Source organism: Euwallacea similis, chromosome 11, assembly GCF_039881205.1.
Source record: "Euwallacea similis isolate ESF13 chromosome 11, ESF131.1, whole genome shotgun sequence".
NCBI classification, from domain to species: Eukaryota; Metazoa; Arthropoda; class Insecta; order Coleoptera; family Curculionidae; genus Euwallacea; species Euwallacea similis.
The window spans coordinates 2,774,972-2,796,729 of NC_089619.1; the positions used below are offsets into that span (position 1 = coordinate 2,774,972).

Sequence of the window (21,758 nt, forward strand, 5' to 3'; positions counted from 1 at the left end):
AACGCAAAATTTCCGAGATATTTAATTGACATATGATGAGTCTGTTATTCTTCAAGGTGCACACGGAATGCTAGCAATGGCACGACCCATAGAAGTTTGAACTGAGAAAACGAGGCCTGACGCGAGATCTGTGGGAAGTCTGAGTGCAAATATCTATCATTCTCTATAAGGGAAATGCGCATTATAGTAAACTTATGTACGATTAATAATTGAGTAATTACTGTCTGATGATCGACTGATGAGGAGCGTTCAGGCCCATGGAACGTAACATTTGTCAGAACTATGCGGCAGTAATAAACAAACACGCCCACTGCAAATATCCGCCCAATTAAGTCAACAAACAATAGACCTTATGTCGAATAGATTTTTATAAACTTACATAATGCATGTGTGTATGTACACCGAGAATTTTTCATCGCCTATTTATATCCCACAGTTAAAAATACACATTCTAATTATATGGCGTTCAGTTGAACAGTTTTGCCCAGCATCGCACCAAAAACGCAACGCACGTCTCATAAGATTTTCGCTTTTGAGGTGCATTAGAACTTTGTCGGATTATAAAAGTTAATTAAACATTCCGGGCAGGAAACGATGTATGTGTCAAGATTAGTACCGCGATACAGCCTTGCTCGCGCCAAAATTGGTGGTGTTGCGTGGTAGCCATCGCCGCCTCTTAGTCAAACTTATTTACAAACTAAATTTCTACTTTTAGTGTTAGTGATTGAGGGGAAAATGTCGCATCACGGCCCCCAGCTGAAGCGCAGTCAAAAAGCGGACTTCTCCGCGGGTGTTCCGGGAGTGATCATGAGAGAACGGAGCTTCGTAAAGGCGAGCCGCGATTCGTTAAAGAGGCGCAGCCAGACCATGGCCACCCTCAGAGCGGGCAAACCCACCATGGAGATCTACAGACCCCCCAACGTGAGGACGGACCTTCCGCACATGCCAGGGAAGCTCAACGTGCACGCCAAAGAGTTCACAATGAACGAGCTGCAGTCCTCGAAATCCAGCGGCAATCTCCACTTGGCCATGGGCTTCGAGCCAATGCCGCTGCAGCACTCCAAATCAAGCGGGAACATCCTGCGCCACCTGAACCATCCAGGATTCATCCCCATTTTGCCCGCGGGCATGCCCCTGCCTCTGCTGCACTCAGCCTCGGCTGCCCAGCTGGTGGGAGCAATGCACAGACCCAACTACCAATTCGCCCCGGATTTGATGCAACATCCAGTGTTTTCGGGGCAGAATCAGCCCCAGGTTTACAATCACCAAAATAGCTGGTCCGCGACCAACTTCCACCAGGGCAGCCCACCGGCGCCGGCCCCCTCGCTGAAGCGATCGAAAAGCATGGGAGCTGCAGACTCGCAAAATTTAATATCCAAGCTCAAGAGCATCGTAAAGGAAGAGATAGACATCAAGGTGTTTGCCGAGGAAGATCGGGCCAACATCAAGATCGCCATGGAGGACCCCAATCAGCTGCCTTCCAGAACTTTGATGGACCTAGTGAAAATCATCATGGAAAAAGCAGTGGAGGGGATCAAGTACAGTGAGTCAATAGCCAAGTTGTGCGTAGTCATAATAGAAGGTGAGACGAACCATACTTTCCTTGAATCGCTGTTGAACACATGCCAGCAATGGTATCAGGAAAGAGACAAAATACTTCGGGGCATTAAAGCTGGAGACGGCACGAGGTTTACGGCGTTCATGTGGTTTTTGACGGAGCTTTACGGGCAGCAAAAGCGCCAACAAATCAAGGATCAAGTAGAGTCCTTGCAGCCGGAATTAGTGTTGTTAACAGTGCTAGCGAAGTGTTGCCAAGCTTGCGTAAGCCTGCCCATAAAATGCCTGTCCGAAACCGAATGCTTGTTCTTTGTGTTGACGTCCATTGGCAGGGACTTAGAAGCAGAAATCCCTCAACAATTAGATCAACTGCTGGCTAGTGTACGGGACGGTTTCCTGGCAAGTGCCGGGTCAGCCAGTGTACGTCGTACTTTGCTCCAATTAATTGAGTTACATGCTTCGAATTGGCAATTACCAGGGTCGTCAGTACTCTACTACTATCCAAGAATAAAGTAACTTTAGCATGCGATGGGGTTTGAGAACGTGGTGATGTCAGAGGAGATGAATGATCGGAACGGACTGCGTTAATGCCGAGTGACGAGTCGTTGTCTATTCTAATGGTTTTAGGATTCTGAATAATTCATGGAATTACTTAGATGTTTAAATTAAGTGTGGGTCATGAGCTAATAACGTGATTACTTTTAAAAAGCTTAGTAATGTATTTTTAGTATGTTCGAGACAAAGACTTACGTCCGTATTAAAGGTAAGTTGTATTAGAGTTTAGCTGCATCCAAAAGTATACTGATCCCAATAAAATCCTACTTCGAGTAAATCCGAAAACTTGGGAATTGCAATATGAGTAGATATCGTTGTATGAGTAACTGTTTCTTCATCCATACAATCATTTACTCATATTCAACAGTACCCTGTAAACTTATTGGAAATTATTGAATGAGGCAGTTTAATACACACTTTGGGTAAGAAATGATTTTTTTAGCAGGTTATTATACAGGGTGACACATCATCACATGAAACATTCAGAAAATTATCTTTATTTAAAAAAAAACAGTGGTGTATCATATTTTTTGTTTAAAATATTCAGGGTCACATCAATGGGGACACAACTAGTAAAACAAAAAATATTGTTTTGTCCTTAAAAAGTGTGTCTTTACACTATTTTACGCTACCCGATTTTCATAAAAATATTTAATGCCGGAAGAGACTTATTAGGAAAAAAACTATTGCATTTTTTTTATCACCCTGTATTTCCGAGCGAAACCGAAAATCCTATTCAGGAATTTGACCAACAGAAACACTTTCAAAATGTGTTAGCTTTTGCAGCGTGGCCAGTTTTACTCGAAACCAATGAGATGAGAGGATTTTAGAGACACCACCCCTGTATTTTCGGAATTTTTGGATAGAGGTTTATATCACAACTATTTTTATTATTTTAACTTGGTCTCTAAAATTCGCCACTTTCGAGGAAATAACTTTGAAAAACAAAATTTTTACTTTTTCGAGGGCTGTTAAAGCAAACCATTCATGTTAGAATAAAATCACATGCACCTTCATTCCCTAGTTTTTAATAACGTATCTACGAGTCCAGACCTTCTAACGTGAATGGTGTTAGTTTTACAGGTGTGTAAAAAATTCCGATTCTTCAAAGCCATTTGTCCGAAAATTGTTAATTTTAAAATAAAACCAAACCATATTAAATACACAAACATGAGACAAGCTGGCTCCAAAAGCTTTCTCAGATACAATTGATGACGAGTATATAGGCCCGATCGTACGTACGAATGTAAAATCATTTTGCACTCATTTTGCGTTTGTGACTTGAATTTTGAATTACTTTATATCAGGGCCGGCCTTAGCAAGTCCGGCACTCTAAGCGAAATTTTTAACCACTGCCCGCCCTTCCTCCAGGAAAATCTGCTGCCGTGGGCCGCCGCCCAACATTATCCTCCCCCCCCCCCCTCCCGCCCATGAGGCTGTTAATGCCTTGTATAACTAACATTTACTCTAACTCCTTATTGAATTGAGTCTTTCTCCCTTGTAGACAGACAGCCAAACTCTATGACGACCAAGGGAATGTGAAATCAACTTAATGCCATAGTTCTGCAAGGCTGATGGCTGTTCAAGCTCATAATTATTATAGTATTATAAATGAGTAATGATTTATCATGGTAGGTCGCAATAGGAATGTAAAGTAGCAGCGACGTAGGTATATACAATGAAAGGAATATTAATAATGGTATAAATATATTATTGTTGCAACTAGGACCAGCGTAGTAAGTCTGGCCCCTGGGGCGAAATTTTTAATCACCACTTTCCTACTCCCAAGAAAATCCGCCAACAAGGAAGTTCCGTTGCCTTTCCTAATCCCAAAAGGCCGGTACTGGTTGCAACCATTTATTTATTAAATGCATGCACTTGGGCAGGACATGTCTATTTTAATTATTTTTTAACCTTTTGTACTGCGACACTTGTAACTTAAAAGTGTGAATTTCTGTTCTCAGCTAAATAATCTCCATAATACAATGTTTTCTTTAAAAACTCTCTAATAATTTAATTTTTTTGTTATATCATAATTTTTCAAGTAGGATTTATTAGAAGGTGAATTTGGATTCCTTTTATTTCGTATTTACATTCTACTTATTACTCATGTGAAGTAGATATAGGCGCTAATATGGAGCAACCAAAAATGAAAGGCTGTTAAGTTTTCACTTAAAGAAGACACATCTTACACACATACAGGATGTAATATATCATCATGGAGATATTTCAAGGAGTCATACTCTGCAAAATACCAAAAAAATGCTAATAAACCCATACTCAAAAATTTATAATTTTCAACATACAGGGTGGCAAGTTTAATATTTTTTCTCATATTTTTCGTTTTAATTTTTTTAATTTTTATTTTAACGAATTTGATTAAATGTTATGAATTCGTTCAGATACTTTGATAACTGAGTGAGATGATTATTTTTTCTTTTACGTATAGATATATATTTTTGCAAATTCTACGAAAATGATGTAAAATACAAAAATACTGTAAGAGATCAAAAAGTTACAGAATTGAAGAAGTAATTTAAATTTAGTATCAGAATTTATATAAAGTGTTTGAAAAAAAAATACAAAGTATAAAATAGTGCATGATGCAAAAAAATATAACACTCTGTACATAACTACCAACGATTTTGACATTTTATTGTAGAGGATCTTAAAGGAAATAGGTGTACGAAATTAAAAAACTTGAACTCAAAGCATACGTGAGATAAACGCAAAATAAAAGAAAAAATGTGATACTTTGCTACCCTGTACATTGCAAATAGCGCGTTTCTTTACCATGAGTCTGTTAGCATTTTTTATTATTCTGCAGAGTACTATCACCCCCTGAAATAAATGCATCATATAGTACACCCTGTATATACAAGGTATTTAGCTATTTTAAGGTAAAGCAGACTCTTAACCCGACGTTAATGATACTCATCAAACTTTAGATATAGTTTAAAATATGTTTTCTTTATATAAAGTAATTTAAAAAAAGAAAAAAAAATTTTTAATTGTGGTAGGTACCTATCCTTAGGAATTTAATTACTTGAGTAAATTATATGTACATCCTGTTACTGTTTATCTATAATTATTTTATCATTAATAAACATTCGGTTTTTTAACTAATTTTTTTACTTAATTTGGTTTTCACTTCTTTTTTTTCCGACCAAACTCAAAATTTCCTAATAAACAGCCATTTGGTCTTGTAACAATAAAGGCGAATGCTAAAAATCGTTGTCTTTTTTAGGAATCTGACTCATGCAGGAAGGTAAAACATAGACTTTTTCTTGGAATGTAGAGTATTTTTTTGAAAAACGGGCAAATGCATGTACAATTTCAATATGGCTCTAATAAGGAAAAAACTTTTTTTTTTCTGCAACATTTGCATTTTAGATGTTGGGAACAATTTTCGTTATAAAAAGCATCTGAACGTTCAAGTTTCATTTTCTTAAAATGAGCAATTCTTATACCATTTGAATCGGTGACAATTAAAAAGAACTAACTTCAAAAAATCAAAATGTTGGGAAATAAAAAAAAACAAAGTACATTTGTATTTTTAATCAAATACATATAATTATAGTGGATCTTGAGAACACATATCTATGATAATTTAGATCAGTATTTAAATGTTACATCGTATTTTCATATAAGAAACTATATGTAAAACACAGTTGGAGTTAGTTCCCTTTAATTCTCACCGATTCATTTAAGAAAAATAAAATTTGATAAATTCGATTTGTTGCGGATATCTTTGGAAACATTCGAAATTTTTCCAATCACAAAACGATGGACACCTTTATACAGTGTGTTCATTTAAAAACTTACCATCTCAATAAGTTCAGAACGAAAAGAGATACTGAAATGCGGTTTATGGAAATCTCAAAGGTTGTTAGGGGGAACATTTTTGGCAGCAGCCATGTTAATATTACGTACACCCCTTTATCTCCAGCCACTTCATATAGATACCAAAAAGGTAATGTCAGTAAAAAATAACTCAATTTGAAGAAGATAACAAAATGTTTCTTTATGGAAGAAACTTGTTCAAAGTGGCACATTCGCCATTTTGAGAAGAAGAAAATAAATTGCTTACCACAAGTAAGGACGGATAGTGGTCCTTGTTGAAGACGCCGTAATCAAATCGTTATTTTAATTTCCGACTTCTTCACACGAGATTTAGAAACACCCTGGACAAATCAGGAAAATTTGCTTTAGTGGCTTTACCTAATTGTTCAAAACTCATTTCAGACTGTTAATTGTAACAAGCAGTTGAATAACAGATTAATAATGATCCATGTATGGCTCACTATTTATTTAACAAAGTGATCAGCTACAATATCATCATCACCCCCATGGTGATACTTTTTTATGGTTGCCATGGAAATGGATGTTCAATGAAACGTCGCCGCTAATTATGACTTGTGTTCCTCACAACTTAGATAAAAATAGTCCTAGATTTTTTATAGTCCCTGGGAATTTTTATATTATTCATATAAATAAGGAGTCTCAAAAATAATTCAATTTCTAAGTGAAAAATCGAAATTCAGACATTTCTCCCCATCTGAAAAAATTCCGAATGAGGTAGGTTTGTAAAAAATAGAATTTTGAGCTAGACCCCAAATAAAATGTTCGTCATGCCCACATAAGTTAAAGGTTAAATACCGATTGTTTATCATAGTAATATTGGTAATTGCCCTAACGATATTCACGTAAAATGTAATAAATGCTACTTTCATTGTCTCTAGGTTTCTATATAACGAGTATATAACGGTTACAAAACGCATCGATATCTGGCCTAGTGTAGGCAATTTAAACGTTTTATTGCATCCCCTCAAAGTCGAAGAACGTTCACCCAACTTTCTTGGAAAAGCCGCAAAGAAAATACTAATGAAAATGAAATATAAATTTGGAAATTGCCATCATTAGCATTTTATGGCTAGTAAAATGGCTGCCAGGTTGTTATCACGTGCCTTCATCATTGATCACGTGATCAATGTTCACGCAGTCGTTGTAATACATACTAGACAGCCGAAGGTGACGGTGTCACTGTTACTTCTTATGCTACATGACGTTGGTTTTCAAGAAAAATAAAAGATTCGAATTAACCTGGCTAAACGTCGAGAGGCCATCGTAACCCAGAAAAAGAAGAAGAAAAAATTCGGAAGGTGTAGTGTGTATTTATCGTAGCCAAGAAGGTTTATAAGCAAAGCTTATTCTATTCCCAGTTCCTTTCCCAAGGCCCTTCGAAAGCAAATTGATTATAGAGGAAATTGCAAATATAATTTTCCATCATTTTTGCTCCGGAGTTTATCAACGACCTAAAGGTAAGATGCTGTCTTGTCTTATAAGTCTGCCCTACATTAATTGTTTTTATGGTTTATTCAATAATTGGATAAATTCAACTCATTTGTAAGTGTAACTGTTATTTTCATTTTTAAACAATGAACAAGTATATGTGAGATTCCCTAATCACCCAAGTGATAAGTGATTAATCATATCACATTTGAATTTAATCAAACGTTTTCATACCAAGGTAAAATAAAGAGAATATACACAACACTGTTGATAAAGTCACCACACACCTTGTAACAATACCAAATAGATGTGTTACCGCTTGGAAGACATGAACACACAGATTTGAATGCAAACTCAAAATCAAATTAAAAAAATGTAAAATTAAAGCAAGTCCTCAAGTCAAAGCTTGTTGACTTGCTTTTGGTTTAGCTTAGCATCACATCGAGCTTTGTACAAACATATGTTCCCATAACAGCTTTTATTCAAGACAAAATTATATGTAATTTTTCAAAGTTTGTCAAGATGTAAACTATAAATTTCTTCTTTGATCAAATTATTGCTCAAAACTGCAAGGCTTCTATATTTATTAGTAACGTAAAGAGACTTTTTCTAAAAGTTTGCATAATTGTGTACCACAAAATCCCCTAAAAGGACCATTAAAAAAATTTCAAAGCAAATAATTGCAGTCTTCTGTTAAGGTTAATCTGTGCTGTGGAAAGTTATGTTGGGTTTAAGTATTTCTTGTTATATGTGGATTGTTGAGCAATGAAATAGATTGTGATTAGTTTTTGAGAATATTACGCATTCAAAAATTGGAACTGGAAGAATTAAAAGGGAAATTATACATTTTCACAAATGGATAAAGGATGAGGTTTAGTAACTATGGTCAATATAACTTCTCAATTTCTGAACAAAATATAATAACAAACTTCAACCCTAAATGTATAGTTTCATAATAAGCAGTCCTCAACATTTCCAAACTGAGATATTTAGCTTAACTGTAAACATTACTTATTGATGACAACCTGACGTCCAAGTTCTCAGTTTAACAGTACAGTTTTGACAATCCTTCACTAATATCAAGTACATACATAATAACAATTCATGTCATTACATGGTCCACCTGCTGTTGGAGGATTTTGGCTCTTACCCTGACATACTCAAATTAGAATAATTATTACATTATCGAGGACAAATTCTTAATTCTGCTAATCTGCTCTGCCAATTATTAACCATATTATACCTAAAATATAAATTATGTTTCTTTTTGCAGATAGATTCGGTGTGGGGTTGGGCGTCACCGCCCCTACGCCTCCAATTCGCCTCGCATTCGCGTGGCGGCTGTCGCATGGGAGAATCTACGGGGGGGGATCGACCCCCCTCCCCAGCCAGATTGTCCCATACTTCTGACAAGCATCCAAAAAACACTTTAACTGAATTGAACCTACTGCGTCGCCATCGAGAGTTGTGCGACGTAGTCCTGAATGTGGGGGGAAGAAAGATCTTCGCCCATCGAGTGATACTAAGCGCGTGCAGCCCCTATTTTCGGGCCATGTTCACAGGGGAGTTGGCAGAGTCCCGACAGACTGAAATTACTATTAGGGACATTGATGAGCTAGCTATGGACTTGTTAATTGGTAAGTACATTTCGCAAAAAATGCAACGCAATTGATTGAAATAAGCATTATACGCAGATTTTTGTTACACTTCCCACATCGTGGTGGAAGAATCCAATGTGCAAATGTTACTACCTGCAGCGTGTCTCTTGCAACTGACGGAAATCCAAGATATTTGCTGCGAGTTCCTCAAAAGGCAGTTGGATCCCTCCAACTGCCTTGGTATACGCGCCTTTGCCGATACTCACTCGTGCAGGGAATTGCTTAGAATAGCAGATAAATTCACTCAACATAACTTCCAAGAAGTAATGGAATCTGAGGAATTTATGCTTCTGCCAGTCGGCCAACTAGTAGATATAATAGCCAGCGATGAATTGAATGTGCGAACTGAAGAACAAGTCTTTAATGCAGTAATGTCTTGGGTTAAATATAACGTAGCAGAAAGGCGGCAACATTTACCTTCAGTGCTGCAGCACGTGCGATTGCCGTTGTTGAGTCCGAAATTTCTTGTTGGAACCGTGGGGTCGGACCTGTTGGTTAGATCGGATGAATCTTGCCGGGATTTAGTAGACGAAGCCAAAAACTATTTGCTTTTGCCACAAGAAAGACCGCTGATGCAAGGACCTCGAACAAGACCTAGAAAACCTACTAGAAGAGGTATGTTAACGTTTTTTCAAGTTTTGAGGCTCTTTGGCTCAGAATAAATATAACAAAACTCTTTGACTAGTAGGAAGGTTACAAGTTAATTTTGCAATAACTTGTCTCTTATCTGCTAAAAACAGCCGAATAACGAAGCTCTGGCAATAATGCCGAATCGATGTTAATTTCTTTCAAAAAGTCATAACTTCAAGACATTTCACCCTTGGATTTAAAAAAGCTAAGAACTAACTCAGATGCAAGAGAATATCCTATCATGTGATTAAAATACACGTATTTCAATAAATGAACACTTTATGATGTTCTTTTTTAGCACACCACATAGTTGTAACTAATTTTATGAACCCCATTCCCAACATTGAATTTTTGATGTCTGTATATTCTGCGTATTTTTAGGCGAAGTCTTGTTCGCCGTTGGAGGATGGTGTAGCGGAGACGCGATCGCTTCTGTAGAAAAATTTGATCCACAAACAATGGAATGGAAAATGGTAGCCCCAATGAGTAAACGCCGATGTGGGGTTGGTGTAGCGGTCCTTAACGATTTACTATATGCCGTTGGTGGCCATGACGGACAGAGTTATCTGAATAGTATTGAAAGGTAAGAGCACCATCCATAACAGGTAAAGGACACTCTGGAAGGGAGATCTTATTTAATATAATATGACATTCCACTGTCCCTGTGAACTTAACGAAAGCAGATTAATTAACTTTCATGTGTCTTTAAGGTACGACCCTCAAACCGACCAATGGTCCTGCGATGTAGCTCCCACGACATCTTGCCGGACGAGTGTAGGTGTGGCAGTTTTAGATAATTTACTTTATGCAGTTGGGGGCCAAGATGGCGTGCAATGTTTGAATCACGTGGAACGGTAAGTATTTCCTATTTGTGCCTGCAAAAATTTAAAAAAATAGCATGCAATTTGATTTTTTGAGAAGTAAAATTTTATCCTTGATTTTAGATATGATCCCAAAGAAAATAAATGGTCAAAGGTAGCTCCGATGACTACTCGAAGATTAGGTGTCGCCGTAGCAGTTCTGGGTGGTTATCTCTACGCCATCGGTGGCTCTGATGGACAGTCGCCTTTAAATACCGTAGAAAGGTTTGTTATACGTATTGTACAAAATATCCCAAGAGGGTGTAATTGGTCGATATGTCATTTATCACTACAGTTAAAAATTAGACCCGCGTAAACCGTGAAAAAACGAAAACTTAATATTAAATTATTTCAAAAACTATTAAAGTTGTTTGTAAGTATATAGCGTGTCCAAGATAAGATATCCAGCATGGGTGTCTCGTAAATGGTAAATACATACGTCAAAAGTCTTGGATCTGCATATATAGGTTGAATTGAATATTTCAAGATTCTTCTGTTCTCTCTATATCTTCTAATCTCTTCTATAGTGTCAGTCATCCATAGATTGGTATGAAGAAACTGGAACGATAGAAAGAATGCCTCGTAGTTGACGACCATGCTTCCTAGTCAAAAAGAGGATAGATATTTGGTGGTTAGGTGAGTAGCATTAGCTAGATCTCGCCACCCCAATCCTCTACTCCCTCTGATTGTTTAATTTTTGTGAATAAAGATATATTATTATTATAACATCAGAGGACATGCTATTAAAAAAAAACATATCTTAGGAATGCCACACTTTTTTGGGACTCCCTATATATTTCTTATAATTTTAATATATGCATAGCAGTTCTTTCTATAACTACAGTATTTATTTTTTTGCCCTAACTACAATGATAAAAGAGATATCGACCCATCTACATAAAAAAATACGAAAATGTGTGATATTTTATTTTAAGGTTCTATTTTACGACATCGTGGTCCGCATAAAAATCTTCGTACAAGGCGAGTTAAATCAAAAGCGGGGATTGTAAAACAATTAACATTTTCAAATCGAACACAAACATTGTTCTTAGACCAACGCATAACGTTTTGAGATCGTGAATTAAAAACGTTATTCGTTCGACAATTTTGTGACTCAATTTATAATAAGTGGTTAATTGAAAATAATTTGTAATATGATTCATTGATTTCTTTCAGGTACGATCCAAGGCATAATAAGTGGACTTTGGTAAGCCCGATGTCCACGCGACGGAAACACTTGGGGTGCGCAGTATTCAATAATTTGATTTATGCAGTAGGAGGCAGGGATGATTGCATGGAATTGAGTAGCGCCGAGAGGTACAATCCGCATACTAATACATGGAGTCCTATTGTTGCCATGACGTCGAGAAGAAGTGGGGTAAGTAATTATTTTTAATATTAAGTGTGTGTTCTATTTTTCTAGAATTTTTCACATTTTTCAGCTGATTCACATCAACACAATTTTATGTTTTAGGTCGGTTTGGCTGTAGTTAACGGGCAGCTTTATGCCGTGGGCGGTTTCGATGGAACAGCATACCTAAAAACAATTGAATTCTATGATACTGAACAAAATCAGTGGCGTCTGTGCGGGTCCATGAATTACCGCCGCCTTGGCGGTGGTGTTGGAGTGATGCGCGCGCCCCAAACTGAAAATAGGATATGGTAGTTTTCGCACCCGTTGACGCCACATTATTTATACTTTCAAGACGAAGTTTGATTTCGGTGGGAGAATTAAAACTGTGTGCTGATGAAGTAAAATTCTCATGAGACTTATTGTGTTTGAGGTATGTTTTATTATTTGCATTGCTTTTTCTGTGTTCTGAGGACTTATTGTTAGCAGTTAGGCATTTTAGAGTTGAAGAAAACATTGATTTAGCTTCTGTGTCAGTGCAGGTTCATAAATAATTTATTAAAAGAAAAATTTAATTCGACTTTAATATTGTAAGGAAAACAGTATCGAAACTGATTATTGTCGTGTTATCAGGTTTAACTGAAACGTGAAGGCATGACTGGTATAATAGACACTCACTGAGGCAAACTTTTAAACATTTTCTTCATCATTCGTGTTGAAATATTGCAATTTTACATTTGATTATTATATAACATATGTGTTCCATCATAGATTCAATAATGGCAATTTTTAACGAGGCTTCAATTATACCTGTTAACGAAACGCAATTTAAAAATACTGGAGTATTCGATTCTGCTTATTAGGCCAAAGTTTTTATATAGATTAAACTATTGATTTTATATATTATATTTATTTCAGGTGTTACTCTCTTAATTTGTGGCGTCACAATTGTAAATAGACAAATTACGGATAATATATTCATTAGGTAGGTAAATAAATTGTGGGTATAATTCTACCGAATGAATACTACATCTATTATTATTATTAGCATCATGTTCAAGATATTATACGAGATTGTTAAATAGGGATTTAAAAATGGTGTTATTTGAGAAAAGCTTGTGTATATATTACAGAAAACGTCTTTATGAAAAATTTAAAATCAAAATATAATGGAAATCGTTATCTGAGTAACGGTTTCTTTTTTCCAATAAAGTAGATTGTCCCTTTTCTTACCAAATATTCAACAATTCATGGCTTTATCTCAAATATTACCATAGTATTATAACATTCACAATTATTACAAAATAAAATTTCGTTGATCCTCGTTGTATTTGTTAAACGAATTAATTTAGCCACTATTACTTTTTAAAATAATTTCGTTGACTTGAAAGAGCTTTATTTATTCAAATTGCAAGTATAGAGGCTTTTCTCTTCTGTGCTTCCGAAATACACGTAATTGAAAACAATTTTATAATTTTGTGTCATTATTTCAACATTAACTGCTTAAAATACATTGCTAAAGGGTAAGATATTCGTACGATGGGAATAGTTTATAGGGTATCCCACATTCGACTCACAATATGATCGTGATTCCTAATAAATGGTTAAGCCTAAATTTACTATTCTGGAATCGTACGTAAAATTACTATAAGAAAGAATACTTACCATTTCAACTGATTGGAATTGGAAATTACACATAACGCTACGAGGAAATATCTGTGCAAATGACAATTTTCTACGCGAATATCCACATACGACATGTAGATAAAAAAAAGGCGTAAACGTTGAAGCTTATAAAAGTTTGGTAAGTTGGTCAATAGCAAAGAAAAGGCAAACTCTATTTCATAATGTCGTACCAAGCACATTTTCTAACGTCGTTGTCACGCTTAATTTAAACAGGTCGAAGCTGCCAGTAGTTGGAGAGACAAAAAACCAAACAGAAACAATAGTTTATGTATTCTTGCAATTAATTTTAATAACACCAAAATATGTTTAATTTACCTATAAACATTAATTAACAACCTTGAAATGGAGTTTAGATGGAACACATGCACAAACGCCAAGCCAATAGTGCTTAGATTTTTCTACGATTTTACATCTCAGTAATTTCTGTTCTAAGTAAAAGTTTTATTATCTATCATCTATATTAACAATCAATTGGGGCCAATAATTCAACTTTGGAAACCAGCAACAGTTTGACGCAAGTCTCAAAATACCCTGTATACCTTATTTGACCTTTAAAGACTCCTTTAAGAAACATTGGCTAACTTAGGTCCCAAGAGTATATGCAGTCTCAAAGAGGCAATGACACCCACATAGAGGACAATCGTTCTTCCTTTGAAACCACATTTGTAAATGATCAGTATGACCACCATGTCCGCAAATTAAGCAGCAACTGACTGACGCCCTTGCTGCCATTTTGCAGATAATGCAGTGCAGGGGAATTTTTTTACAACCAGCGCAAACTGAATTTTTGGTCGGAGTTTGGCAGGTCGGGCAGTCGGGAATAAATTCGGCTCCTTTATATGGCTCTGATTGAATTGCTGTGAACTTCATTACCTAAGAATCATAAAATACATAACAACACAAGATAACAAGTTAATTTATTGATTACCATACCTCGGCCCTATTGAATAGTAACCCCCAGCGATGCAAGGTTTCAGCGTAGGCAATCTTATAGTACTCATACAAGGCAACGTAAGGAATCTTTGGAGGAGCAAGAGAAGTCATCGTATCTTCCACTCTAAGGTTGTTCAAGGAGTTTGAACGTGTCGACTTGAATATCGGTAAAACCCGGCCTTCGGTGATTATGTCTGCGGGAGGAATTGTGTGATAGGGGGAACCACCAGCCTAAAAGAGTCAATGCTGCAATTTTATAACTAAATACTTAGAAGGTAGATAATTTCAATATATTTTCTTATAGTGGATAACAAAAATACGGGTTCTTTATACAAGATTAATGTAATTTGGGGTCTCTGTAAGTTGCAATTGGTTTGAGATTTGACTGAAACAATAAATAACGATAAATAAGTCACTACGTAGATATATTACAATAACTAAAATTTGCTACAAATGCACATTAACTAGTTCTTACTTCAAGAACTTCCACATTAAGCCTAACGTAATACAGTTCTGGCTCATTATACAGCTAGAACAATATTTTCCTTTCAAACCACTACTAATACAAATAATTGGCCCATATCACGATCGTGATACTTACGGTTATAAATTCAAATTTATAATAGCTCTAAACAACAAATATCCAATTTAGAAATACTTCGTGTTATACTACATCTACCCAATATTAAGGCAAGTCTCCAAGAAAGTACACCTGCACATTTTACAATACGTTTGCCTTCATATATCGGTTAACGACAAATAAAAGCTACATAGATTAGAAATGCTTGTTAATTTTTCAAATTTACTAATGGTAAGTCTGCAGGCAGGCCCGTTAAGGATGCGAAGTGGTCACATCTGGAAAATTATAAATAGCAGAAGTTCCAAATAACATTGTTATTTAAGAATGTGACAATTTCAAAAATATTTGCGTTATTGCAGTGTTACCAGTCCTAGGCCAAATTAGTAACTTTATAGGATTTTTTAAGGACAACCCTTTTAATTAGGGCAATTTTTGGATATAGCTTTATTACCCAAGCATCACCATTATCGTTATCATATTCGTTAATAAGATGTCTATTTGGAATTTCTACTCTTCATAGTTTAAGACGTATGGTCGATCCGCATCCGTAACAGGAATCCTGTGTATAATTATTTAATAAAATCCAGACATGCAGGACTCCGCGAATCCGAAATAATCGCGATTTGGCTATTTACCACACTATCCATATTATGATTGTCAAATTAACGAGCTCTCAATACATACATGCGCTTTGGCAATATTTATACCGGTCTATTTGATTCGGTATATTTTACCGATGTCACGCGGGAATGGCGAAGAATACCACAAACAACGAATATTTGCCTAGAACGATCAATCTACACCTGGCGAATTCTATTGGAGTAGTTGGCCTTTGGTGAATGCCGAATATTCGCTATTCGAGACCGCCGAATCCCGCATCTTTATCTGGCTTAACATCAATACTACTGGCCATAGGCAAGCATTACACAAGCTTTACAGAAAAATAACAATACCGGCGCAAGCTAATACTTGTTAATATTAGTTACCTTAAACCATCTTTTGCTTGGCGCTAGATGCTATAACATAAATTGGAGAATATATTTATTAGAATACAGTTGTAGGTACTATTGTTTGTTAAAGGAAATTTACTCAAAATTAAATTAATAATGTTCGTTGTACACAGAGTGTCCTTTTTAAATGTCTTTTTTCGCATTTCCTCGATTTTGTACTTTAAACCGTTTCGGAGGTAGCAATAGTACGTGAACGTGCTTAAAAAGGACGCCCTATATGATTCTAAGCAAACTAAAAATGTACTTACCATTGGTGAAAATATGGACTTCAACGAAGCCTTTCTTAAAGAATTTTGCTGATGTTTCCCAAATATACAACATAACATGGCAGCCATCTGAAGATCCTCGTGAGAGGCGTAATGTTTGATGCTAAAGACGAAATTCCAATTTCAGTTGGATGGAAGATTAATTCAAAGTCACCATTGAATATATTGTTAAACTTTACTACAGACTAAATTTGAGCAATCGAATCTCGTCAGTTAGGAGACACTTTAATAATCAATTAAACAACAGGTATCAAACCGGAAAAGTTTTTCTTACAGTGAGATCAATAGTTTGTCGCCACAAGGATGATCCGACCATCGCCCGTCATCTTCCGCTTGCCGTTTCGTTAAAGTCAGTTCAACGATGCTCCAGGCTTGAACCAAATCTTTTCTTCCGACCACTGCGGCGGCTGCCGCATTATGCTAGATAATCAAAAAATCGTGACTTTAGAAGAAATCCATGAAGGAGGTGAAAAGTTGGCCATAATGGGACGTATTGTTGAGTTTAAAGACATCCTCACCTTACAAATTGTAGCCACGTCTCCATCCAAGATGTATTCTTCGGCTAACTGACGACTGACTAAAAATAAATTCGTAGCATCATAAACATGTACCATTGCTTTATTGGCTGTTTTCGAGAGGGCATGTTTCGTTCTAGACCTAAAATTAAATTAAAAGGCAAAATCGATAGATTAGTCGGCAACTTGAAAGAAAAATAATAAATCTGCTGTCTCTTTACCCAGCAACATAAACATCATGGAAATTATAACAACATGTAACGAGTTTGCTTCGTTCAGTTCACAAAAATTTGAACTCATGAATTAACTGCGCCTGCAAACTTATTCATCTCATAAGACCCTCATTACTCAAATAACTATTTAGTCTATCAGTCATTATTCAGTGATTGTGAATACCTCAAAAATATAACTTTATCATACTAGAGCAATAATGAATTAGTTTATGGTCGCAAAACAGCATCATCAAGAATCCTTTATAATCAAATTCGACATAAATTCATGTTATGATTTAGGTGAAACGAATAGTATAGGTTTAAAAAAAGAAGTGAAAACATGAGCTGAATTACAAAACTATCTTGTTCGTTGGGGTAGGACTTGTTTTTTCCTCTTCCCATATTAGTTTAACACACTTACTTACCTTTGTTTCTGCTTTTGGAAATAATATGCCGATACGGTCATCTGATCAGCCGATCGTTTGGCCATAATATTTTCCAGCGCGGACAGAGCCCTTGGAGTACCAGCGTCGATCTTACTCCCTAACCTTCTTGTCAAAATTGGCCTTCCGAAGCAAACCAACGTATTCACTGAAGAAAACTTTGCCCCTGACGTCCTTGGAAAAGGAATATAAGCATCGTTGTAGCCCCCAGCATTTATTGATGGTTCAACATAAACACGTTCAAATGACCGAACGCTGTCAACATCCACTGATAACTGCTCCAAAGCAAGAACCATCTGCCTCAAACAGGGCTCCAAACAGGTGCGATTTTTGGAAACTCGTTGAAGGGCCAAATGATTCAGAGTTTGCAACAATTGTGAACTGGTTGTGTCGCTTATATTAGAACCAGGCATTAATTGAAAGACGGGGGCAACTCCATGTGGATACGCGTTTGGGAAGGACACTTGCATGCTGATCATGGAATTGTTGATTTTGCACGAAGCAGTGACTGTTCTCGCTTGAACATCCATATTCTTAACCTCTAGATTAGGTATGTGGACGTTCAGCAAGGAGAATTCTTGCTGCAGAGGTTGAATATTGGAAGTTTTCTTTGAAGATATAGTGCTTGCTACGTCGTCGATGGCACCAACTGTAAAGTCAATTTTGAATATTGCTGAAGACATATAAACTGTAAAAATACTCACTAGAACTATTATCATCATAAATACTAAGATCATCAGGTTCATAACCACACAGTTTTTGTAAAATAGGTTCGATTTTCCAGACTAGCAACGTTTGATCTTTAGACCATGTCACAAGTTGCAAATTTGGATCATCATGTTTGGACGGCCGCCACTGAAACTCTAACACTACGTCTCTATGACCGACAAAGGTGTGCATGGGTGTGGCTCTATTGGCAATATTCCAAAGGTGAAGACAATTGTCTCCCCCTCTGCGGAGTTGCGGTACCACCACAGTAACCATTCCATTTCCAAAAGGAGTAAACCTTTACCAAACAAGAGTAAACTACTTGAATTCCTGAATATTACTCACACTTCATGTTCTAATGATAGTGTATCCACATACCTAGCTCTCCAAACTGGTGAACCAGTGCTTAATAAATAGTCAGCTTTTCTGGGGTTTGAAGTATCAAAAAATTTAACTGTATGATCTTCACTCGCTGATGCAATTTGGTTTTCAATGTGTGGACTCCAATCAAGACCATAAATTTTGACTAAATGGGCGGATATGTATTGTAAAGGATGAGGTCCTCTCCGTTGATCCCATATTTTGATATCACCTTAAAGGTTAATTAGGGACTAAACTACAAATCTCTTTTACAATAGTTATTAGCATCAAATCTGAAGATTCCAGCATTTCAAAATTTATTTTGTTACTAACCATCATGGGCAGTTGCAAACAAGTACTGAGAAATCCTGTTCCATCTTACTTGAGAGGATTCAGCTACATTACTCAGTGACAATGTCGGTTTTCTAGGATCTCTAATGTCCCAAATGTTAACATATGTATCTACTGAGGACGTAGCCAAAACATTGGGGTCAAACCTGTGCCAATTCAATCCTGTAATTGCCCTTGTATGGGCCCTCAGGGAATGTGAAACAGACAGGGTTTCATCTCTCCAATTTAAAATTTCTAATCTCTCATTTGTCTGATTATGCAACAAAGTAGGTAATATTGAATTGGAATTTATTGTGCAACAATTTTTGACTTACTGATATAGCACATAACTCTTTATTTTGGGGTGTTGGATTCCATTCAGCAGCTCCAACATCATATTTACTACTTCTTGGAAACTTAAAAATATTTTCATATTCCTCATCTAAGTTCCTTAAGGCAATGCATCTACGACTGTATAGAGAAAAACATATACATGAAGAAAATGTGTGAATAGAGCATCGATGACTTTACCCAGCTAAAAGGACATAAGTTCCTGTACAATCTATGGACATAGCATTTGCCTGAAGGTCTTTACATTCCAAGGCAATGTAGTAATCATTAGTAATAACTCTATTCATTTTTGCTATATTTTTTCTTCTCAGATTGCTTTCCTAAAGTTTGGTGTCAATAAGGACTTAAAAAATTAGTGAACATTATAAAATGGGGATTAGGATGCCCTATTTTACATTTTGTATTGCTTCTTGTTTGAAGTAAAGATGCCAGTAGGTCTTATTTATTAAATGAGATAGGAATCAGTTTTGTAAGCTCTTATGTTCATTTTTTTAAAATATGAGTATAATCTACCCTTAAGAATTTTTAAAGATACTTTAAGAAAACTTGATACAAATACATAACCTTAAATTATAAAAACAACAATAACAAGAACATAAACAACTGATGGTGGGAAAGCGTTCTATGCAGGCGCTTTCTCTTGTTCCTTATCTCCTTCTGGTTGAACAAAGACGGACAAATATTCCATAGCTGTTAGTGTGACATTTCGTATAGTTCAAACGTCAGACTTGCCATGACCGCAATTTTAAACATCAATCACAACATAACCAATGTTTCTATTTTTTCGTAATGCCGAGTCGATTGCCGATTTCATATATTCTAAAATTTCCAATATTCTATCTTTTATTCAATATAAAAGCAGTATCAACGTCTGCATCAGTCAAAATCTCAAATGCTCTCAAGAAGTCTTATTAACTTGTCCTGTTAATTTATTTGTAAAATCAAGCAAAAATATTTTCATTGCCAGAACATGTCTTTAGTGCTCCCCAGAAGACTCATTTCCTGTTTAAGGCAAAGAGTTATAGCAAAAAGCTCATTGTATCCTTATCATTGCTTTATATTATCAAAGTCTGATTTTACTTATTATAATCAGCCAACAACATGCAGCTATACAAAATTGAGTTCAAGCAAAGTGAACAAGTGTTCTCTGCATAATATTGCAAGATATAGTTCCACAAGTAACAGAAATACTGGAGAACAAGAGGCAGACAAAGATGAGAAGAAGTTGTCTTTGTTCCAAAGGTTTAAGCAAATGTATAGGGACTACTGGTATGTGCTAGTGCCAGTGCATTTAGTTACCTCAGCAGCTTGGTTTGGGAGTTTTTATTACCTTGCTAGCAGGTGAGCTACAGCATTGATTGTGTATATGGTCTTTTCTAAAGGTATCGTAATGAAATAAGTGACCTCATGAAAAGACTGGTTCATAGCCAGAGCCTTTTTTTGGTTCTTATATTGACCACAATATCCCTGGCTTGCTTTTTATTATATCAATTGAATGATTAGATAGTCTTTAGTCTCATGTATCTTCAAATATTTCATCGTTACAGTGGCGTCGATGTTCCTGCATTACTGGAAACTATGCATGTGAGTGATAAAATCATAAATACAATGAGGAACTCAAGCATGGGATATGTGGCAATTGCCTATGGTTTATATAAAATCACCACACCTGTACGTTACACAGTCACATTAGGAGGAACCACTATATCAATTAATTATTTAACTAAGTGGGGATATATTAAACCTATGCCCTCTAAAGAGAGATTGAAGGAGATTTATGCTGAAACCAGAGAGGGCATGAAGGAGAAACGAGAAAATTTGATGGAGACTGTGCACAATATTCAGCAGACAGTGAAAGACACTAAAGAAGGTATCAAAGAGAAGAAGGACAGTTTAGTTTCCACAGTAAAAGAATCTAAAGAAAGTATTAAAAATATCAAAGAAAAAGTCATAAGTAGTACTACAAACAAGAAAGACAAATCATAGTGGGAACATTTTGTTTTGTGCTGAAGGGATTAGTATTTTGTATTATTGTATTTATTGGGTACATTGTGGGTTCTAACGCACAATGTAAATCTTTGTTTTTGTTAAAAACTCTCATATTTTAATCATGACAGTACAGAATTTTCTTATGAAATTAGATATGTAGAACACTTGTTTTTATTGTTGTTTCTACAATCTTTCCGTACATAAGTAAAGTTGTGGTTAACGCGGTAGCCATAAATGCTACATAGAATTTCGTCAAATGAATAATCATTTAATGTATAATTGAAGGTGCTGTTATTTGTTAAGTTTTAAAATATAAGTTTATATTTATTGATTTATCAATGTCTTTTAATTTTTTTTAATTCTCAAACAGTAGGAACAATTGAACTTAACCCAAAGAACAGAAGTTTCTATTGACTTAATTGACCAAGTTATAGTACATATGCATCATCAGAACAAATAGGAAAATGATTGT

General features: G+C 35.9%; 4 protein-coding genes across 5 annotated transcripts; 3 read left to right on the forward strand and 1 right to left on the reverse strand.

The window, feature by feature from the left end:
- The first annotated feature begins 298 nt into the window (after positions 1 to 298).
- LOC136412143 (CBP80/20-dependent translation initiation factor) lies at positions 299 to 5,162 on the forward strand. The gene is made up of 2 exons (XM_066395076.1): positions 299 to 2,320; positions 3,617 to 5,162. The coding sequence occupies exon 1, from the start codon at positions 736 to 738 to the stop codon at positions 2,071 to 2,073; it is 1,338 nt and encodes a 445-aa protein (XP_066251173.1). The 5' UTR covers positions 299 to 735; the 3' UTR covers positions 2,074 to 2,320; positions 3,617 to 5,162.
- Positions 5,163 to 7,202: 2,040 nt separating this feature from the next.
- Positions 7,203 to 13,369, forward strand: dbo (Kelch-like protein diablo). Its single transcript, XM_066394961.1, has 8 exons — positions 7,203 to 7,433; positions 8,678 to 9,041; positions 9,099 to 9,677; positions 10,074 to 10,275; positions 10,403 to 10,546; positions 10,637 to 10,777; positions 11,729 to 11,930; positions 12,027 to 13,369. Exons 2-8 carry the CDS (start codon positions 8,753 to 8,755, stop codon positions 12,216 to 12,218), a joined length of 1,749 nt encoding a protein of 582 aa, XP_066251058.1. The 5' UTR covers positions 7,203 to 7,433; positions 8,678 to 8,752; the 3' UTR covers positions 12,219 to 13,369.
- Positions 13,370 to 13,961: 592 nt separating this feature from the next.
- Positions 13,962 to 19,773, reverse strand: Wdr59 (WD repeat domain 59). Of its 2 annotated transcripts, XM_066395042.1 has the most exons (12): positions 19,478 to 19,773; positions 19,282 to 19,417; positions 18,950 to 19,217; positions 18,635 to 18,848; positions 18,253 to 18,554; positions 17,531 to 18,197; positions 16,897 to 17,035; positions 16,653 to 16,798; positions 16,361 to 16,481; positions 16,089 to 16,118; positions 14,523 to 14,753; positions 13,962 to 14,462 (listed from the first exon to the last, which is right to left on the reverse strand). In XM_066395042.1, exons 1-12 carry the CDS (start codon positions 19,582 to 19,584, stop codon positions 14,172 to 14,174), a joined length of 2,652 nt encoding a protein of 883 aa, XP_066251139.1. In that variant the 5' UTR covers positions 19,585 to 19,773; the 3' UTR covers positions 13,962 to 14,171. The 2 variants fall into 2 exon arrangements, with proteins under 2 accessions (XP_066251139.1, XP_066251140.1); XM_066395043.1 differs by lacking the exon at positions 16,089 to 16,118 and having other exon boundaries at positions 13,983 to 14,462; positions 19,478 to 19,769.
- Positions 19,774 to 20,066: 293 nt separating this feature from the next.
- Positions 20,067 to 21,481, forward strand: LOC136412286 (uncharacterized protein C18orf19 homolog A-like). Its single transcript, XM_066395315.1, has 2 exons — positions 20,067 to 20,638; positions 20,845 to 21,481. Exons 1-2 carry the CDS (start codon positions 20,268 to 20,270, stop codon positions 21,281 to 21,283), a joined length of 810 nt encoding a protein of 269 aa, XP_066251412.1. The 5' UTR covers positions 20,067 to 20,267; the 3' UTR covers positions 21,284 to 21,481.
- Positions 21,482 to 21,758: the final 277 nt, after the last annotated feature.